A 6,706-nucleotide genomic window follows, 5' to 3' on the forward strand; every position below is an offset into this window, starting at 1 on the left:
TAGAATTATAGTAGTGATGTAGAGTATTAGATAAGATAAATAGTATTAGGACAACAACAAAAAATCTAAAGATGCAATTATTTAACCAAATTTTAATTACTGCCCTTTGTTTTGTTAGCAAATGAAGATTGGTATAAGAAATACCAATAATCACGTATACTAAATAATTATTTTGGAAACTCTTACCTTAAAATACTACAGCTTAAATATATATCTATTATTTTCTTAGCTAAATATCCATTATTTTTTCCTGTCTCTGCATATTACTTCTGTTAAGAGCACAGCTCTGAAAGCCTATCGTAAAAATATCGCTGCAAATTACTTATGTTAAGAACACAGCTCTGAAAGCCTATCGTAACCTTTGTTCATGGTTGGAGAATACAATGAGCTTGCTTTGGAGTGTGGATTTTTTTTTCCTGGGGAGTTTTCTCAGGGAATTGTGTTGTTTAATGGTTTTCCATTTTATTCTTCCTTTGCAACTATTCCATTCTAAGTTCTGCACATTCTTTTTAAATAGATTAGTGTAAGAAACATGTCCCACACATCTACTTTATTTCACTCTCTAACTAACCAATATAGAGTTTCCAAGGATGTAACTCAATCACAACATACATCTGGTGCCCATTGACATACAACCACTGACACATAACCACAATCTCATGCAATTCTGATAAGAATTGCATTGCTTTCCAATCTAAATTATCAATCTCCTTTATATTGCAATAATTGAAATTAAAGAGGACACATAAAGCCAGTGATGCTATGCTCGATCCAATGTATGTCTCTTATTATGCAGTCAATTTGATGCACAAACATTCTTAGGCCTGAATCACCTTTGAGGCACAGATGTTTCATTGACTAATTTGAAATAACAAAAAATACCACAGCCACTGCGCTAACCCACCACAATATCCCACCAAACAATCTATATTGGAATAGCCTACCAAACAATATCACGTGCCAAGCAGGAATGCAAAACTTCAAAACCAAATAAGCTGGACGCTTTGAAGTACGAATAAAGTTTAATATATTTTCACGGCCAAAAAGACTTCCCTCAATTGAAAACCCAATCAATCGAGGTTTAGAAGTTATAATCTGATAGTAGAATTAATTATATTACATAGCATCTGCAATATTCTGCAGAGAAGAATAAGTTCCTGTAATAGCTGTTACAATGCCCAGAATAAAGATTATATAGATGAGTGTCATCTCATGCCTAGACATGCTTGCCCCAAATAGTTTCAAGTAGCAAATGCATGGAATGATAATGGAAACTGAACAGCTTAGTAAAGAACCTATCAGAGCCATTAGATAACCAAAAAATGGTACTGCAAGTGCCACAGCTACTGTGCTTATAACCAACAAGGTCCTGATGCCGGTGCCCCATACTACAAGCCAGCCACCTGATGAAGGAAGGAACTCTTCCAAGGCCGTGGCCAAAGGAGTAATTGTCAAAGAAAATTTTGCAAAGGGATTTATCAATGTTATATAGATTGCCACTTTCGAAGCTACCAGTGTTTCTGGGAGGTTCAATGTTACTTGAGATTCCAATTGATTGCCAAACATCATATATCCCATCACAGCAATGCTCCCATAAATCATTGTACAAACTACAAAGCACAGAATCAGCACCTACCACACATCATCGTCTGTTAGAGTTAGTCTACTATTTCAGAGTAACAAATACAGAACAACAGTGTCTACAAGATAAAAATTCTCATCAAAGCAGGATAATGGAGAAACAAGAATTAAATAGAGGCCAGAGGAAATGGAGGTTACCATAGAAAACTGTTTTCGATCTTTCATTGAAGAATAGATGCTGGGAAACACGGCATGGCCACAAAAGCAAAAGGCATACAAACCAATAGCAGTGGACAATCCCCCCAAATTCAACAAGCGCCCCTGTAAGTGAAATCCAACCCCGTCAAATACACCAACCCAACCCACTGCCAGCACCACAAGGACAGATGCAGCAACACCACTAGCTGAAATATAAGCTAGCAAACTCAGGTTGCGTAAATATACTGTAGGCAAGATAACAAAAGCCGAAAGTAGAATGAATGATTGCTGTGAGTTTATCCTTATCCCTGCAAATTCTAGGGCCACTTTAGGAAAAAGCTGGGCCAAATTATCCCCCTCCAAAATGAGAAATTCGACAGTCACAGCATAAAGCTCAACATAGAGGAATATTGATACAATGATTCTTCCTTTCTGGCCGAAAGCTGCCTGCCCAATGTCAGGATAGCTGCGAATTTGTGTATTAGTTTCCATACACCGTTTAAGAAGAATCCCTGTGTAGCAACATATAGCTGAAAAAAGGAATAGAATGCTCAGTCCCAACCAGCCTCCCTCCGAGAGAGCATAGGGTGTAGAGAGAATTCCAACTCCTGAAATAATACCAACATCTAATCAACTCAGAGAACGAAATAACTTATTAACTTGAATATCTTGCATATTGGGATAATAATTAACCACAGTAGCCATTTTTGTGTCGAAGTTTCAAGTTTATAACAAGACTCATCGTGAAGACAAATCCAAGTGCTCAGACCTATTAACTAATTTGAACAATAAAACCTCGTACATTCACCACAGTCTAGACTATCTAAGAAAGGTCTGAGCACTTGTACAAGTAAACAGTAGGGGAACTAAGAGCTGGGCTTGCCATATGAGGAATCACTGAGAAATTAGTATATGGGAGATTATTATCCTTATGTATGCAGTATATAACTGTGTATCTTATATTGTTTTACTTTGGGGGTTATTGGAGGACATTCCCCTCTTTCAAAGGATATTATGGCATTGGGTTCATCACAGAGAAGATTGTGTTTTATAAATTCAAATAGCAGTCATGTCAAAGCTCTACTACTCTATAAGAAGGATTGGAAGTCTACTATTATATTTCAATCTGCATTAATTTAAAAGGGGAATACTATCAATCTGATAAACAAGTCCATAAACTCCGAAAAAGATCATTATGACAGATTAGAATGAGCAACTAAATCCAAGCTAGTTATACCACTTGAACCTTGCCCTGAATAAAGGTCATGATCAGTGTAGTAATGAAATATCAGATGCATTTTCAAGAAAAAAAAAACTGCAGAGCAGAAGTAGTTGGTGGTTTACTTATGCCTTAAAATGCATCTTGAGCATAAAAAGAGGCAACCCCTATTCAGGTCATGTACATGATTACTAAACGCATATGGAAATGGAATGCATACACAGCAAATGTGCAGAACAGGATAACTCACAAGGGTGATCAGGTACCGACCTGCAAGCACATTCATGCCGTTCAAGGAAGCTCGGAGAAAAGTACTGCCCTCATCAGTTTTCTCATTATTTGCATGTTCAACAATACCAATAGCATGGTCTCCCCAGTACTCATTTTCTTCATATTCTTCTTGAGGATGTCTCTTCCTTTGAATGAGCAGGGGTTCCTTTAAACCTGTATTTGAATTCTCCATGCCATTCGCTTCAGGCAAGTGTTCGAATGAGCTAAACAAGCTTTCGTTTTGGAAACTGGAACTTCCTACACCATTGATCCTACCAGAGGATGGAGAGTGTGAATATATATCCATAGACTTTGCAAATGTCTGTGGCCACTGAGGACTCAATTGTGGTATTATTTGGGAATCCATGCCTTCAGCTTCGTTCGTCTGTATCTTAATACGGCGAGATCCATTGGACCCAGTATGCCCATTACGATCCATCTTTCTGCTCGCTGGATTGCTGGAGTTGATGTGTATGTAAACAACCGCTATTCTGCGAAAAGATCGAAAAAAACAGGGCTTAATGTGTTTCTTAGATAGCCAAAAGGAGCGGGAAAATGCTGAGATTTTTCCAACCAGCTGCACTCACAGGCTGATATCGACAGGGAGGCATACCAAAGCTGTAATATTTCAAAGCAATTTGACTCTCGTGGTAGAACATCTACTTGTATGAAACATTCTAATTACACGTAGGTGCCAGACAACACCCACTTACTTGCCCAATTGCATGTTTCATAAATATCTCAATGGCTTTTGACATTTGCATAAAAAATAAAAACAAAATTCCACTGACAATGGAGAAGGCAAATACAAATACAATGACTGAATACCTTGAAATAGTTTTTATTTTGGCGTGGCTAGGTTTTTTTATTTTTATTTTTATTAGGGTGATTAAGTTGAAGTTAGATTGAACTAATTTAATTTGTTTATTCTATCTTTGTTTATTGGATAGAAGAAGAATTATCAATTTGTTTATTTATTGGATATTTATTGGATATTGGATAGAAGAAGAACTATCAATTTATAGTGTGATGTTATTATTAAGATTATTCTAAATTTAGTCCTAGGGATGTTATCATTAAGATTGTGCACAATTAGGAATCAGCAATTGGGCATAGTCCAAATTGGATGCTTTTTTCTTTTTTGTATTTAGGCACAGGGATGTTATCATTAAAATTGTGCACAATTAGGAATCAACAACTATGCATAATCCAGCTTGGATGTCTTTTTCTTTTTTGTATCTAGGCAAAGTCCATCTTGAATGTCACTTTTTCCTTTTTGTATATAGAATATGCCTCTTCCACAGAGCACAGGTATATCAGGGGATTTCAACCTGGAGCCTCCATACACCTAACACTTAGTTTTCAGGGAGCTGCTTAAAAGACATGCTTTTTCCACAAATACTTTAAAATAAAAAACAAAATTTCTTAAATCAAAAATTCCATGAATAGTCAGTAAGCCCAAACAAACAATGTATTGCTGCCGTGAAATATAGACACTTGGGAATCACTACTCACCAAAAATCCTAATTTTAAGGATTTAACGGTCTTGTATTACCTGCACACTGATATCTGTACTGTCCAACACCCATAAAAAGCTTTCTGGTAACAATTCTGAATAACTTTATGCAGTCACATGCAAGCAGAACAAAATACAAATACAACGGAATTTCACAATTCCCAAAGTGAGAGAGAATAACACAGGATCATCATCGCTGACGTCCCTGCTAACTTCAAGCGTGGAAATGAAAACATAGCCATCTGAATCCTCAGTGCCTACCTGTCAGCCATCAATCCTTAGTCAGATCTGATCTGTGTTTTATTTAGGTTATTGGACTAACAGGCTTATGATTAGAAACCCATGATTCCTAGGTTTCTGATAAGACAAATCAAACCATCACGCATAGCACATGATGAGGAAATTAAAGCAGAAACAAAAGAATCAGGGAAACTAACGCATGCAGGATCAGTGATCTGGAATTGACTTGACTTTCATAAACATGATTATCAATTTTCTCAATGAAAGCAATTGGTGAGGTCGTAATTGTCTTAATAGAAGGGCCACAGGAGCAAACTGAGATGAGAACTACAGTCAGTCTCGACTCAGAAGCTTTGCTTGGATGGGTCCCCTCGTGACCTCTAATTGTTGTTTTTACTGTCTCTCGCTTTTCCGTGATCCAGTCCATGTACAGAAATAGCCAGACCCATACGGCCTCTGGCTAATGGCTACTTATTTCTCTCAAAATGAATTAAAAAAAAAAATGTATTTGTGGCGGTGTTTAAGTGAACATACCAAACCCTGAAGTCTTTGGGCGATACAAATTCTTGTTTGTAAAATTTAATTTTTTGGAAGGGTGAGTTGATAAGTGTGTTTATTATGTTTTATGATTTAGTGTTGGAGATGAGTTGCAATCATTCTTATTTGTGGATTCACCAGTTAAGATGATATATTATTATTATTATTATTATCTAGTAAGTAGATTCACAGTTAAGATGATGTTATTTTTATATGTTGATTTTGTAGTTAAGATAAAGTATTAACAATTATTTTAATATTAATTTAGTAGCTGAGAGACTTGTTGTTATTGAGTTGACAAGTGTGTATATATATGAGGTATTAGATTTTAGAAATAAATAAATAAATATATATATATATATATATATATATATATATATATATATAAAGAGGTATCATATTTTAGAAAGAGTTAATTAAAAAAAAAATCATTGCTATTATTCATTGAAAAGTTGTGATTAAATTTATTAAGTTATTTGTATTTTACAAATAACGATTTGTCATTATTTGCATTATTAAAAGTGTTGTAAGACGTTTATAACCTTAAGATTTCTTTGTTGTTATAGTTGTATTTATTGTTTGCATTGGTGTTGCTAAGCCTAAAGACATTCATTGGTCATTTAACTTATATAACTAGTCTAATAACTATCATATAATGTTTATAATAACTTAATAACCAAGATAAAAATTTATTACATTAATTTTATAAAAATAAGTTTTATAAATAAATTGTGATTTAGTACTTTAAACTAAGAAGGATTTTATGCATAGAAATAAGTTGTTGTGAGTAGATACATTTAGTGGTTAAGGAATTATTATATTAAATTTGAACTTTAATTTAGATTAGAGAGTTTTAGGTAGTAAAAATAGTTAGGAGTGATTATAATTTAGAAGTTAGCATCATATGTTAAATTATATTTAAATTCAAAGATGTTGGTTGCTAAACATATTTTTTTTCTAAATAAACATGTATAAAAGAATATAAAAAATGACACTATAAAATATTTTAGGGAAGAAATTTCTTTATTTCAACCAAAGAACATGGAAGGGTATTCAAATAAGTATATAAAATCTTGAATTACACAACTTGTATGATCTTAACAATTAAGAGCATGTGTTTCCTCTTTGGCGGCTTTAGGCTCAAA

At 34.5% G+C, this 6,706-nt stretch overlaps 1 protein-coding gene across 2 annotated transcripts; it reads right to left on the minus strand.

The window, feature by feature from the left end:
* Positions 1 to 1,003: 1,003 nt before the first annotated feature.
* On the minus strand, positions 1,004 to 4,981 carry LOC149163409 (amino acid transporter AVT1I-like). 2 transcript variants are annotated; one of them, XM_089431694.1, is made up of 4 exons: positions 4,824 to 4,981; positions 3,269 to 3,759; positions 1,780 to 2,387; positions 1,004 to 1,632 (listed from the first exon to the last, which is right to left on the minus strand). In XM_089431694.1, the coding sequence occupies exons 2-4, from the start codon at positions 3,705 to 3,707 to the stop codon at positions 1,117 to 1,119; spliced, it is 1,563 nt and encodes a 520-aa protein (XP_089287820.1). In that variant the 5' UTR covers positions 3,708 to 3,759; positions 4,824 to 4,981; the 3' UTR covers positions 1,004 to 1,116. The 2 variants fall into 2 exon arrangements, with proteins under 2 accessions (XP_089287820.1, XP_089287821.1); XM_089431695.1 differs by lacking the exon at positions 4,824 to 4,981 and having other exon boundaries at positions 1,780 to 1,902; positions 2,026 to 2,387.
* Positions 4,982 to 6,706: the final 1,725 nt, after the last annotated feature.

The sequence above is a fragment of the Pinus tabuliformis genome, chromosome 5_1, assembly GCF_031772625.1.
Source record: "Pinus tabuliformis cultivar Carrire ecotype Pingquan chromosome 5_1, CPIR1, whole genome shotgun sequence".
Taxonomy (NCBI): Eukaryota; Viridiplantae; Streptophyta; class Pinopsida; order Pinales; family Pinaceae; genus Pinus; species Pinus tabuliformis.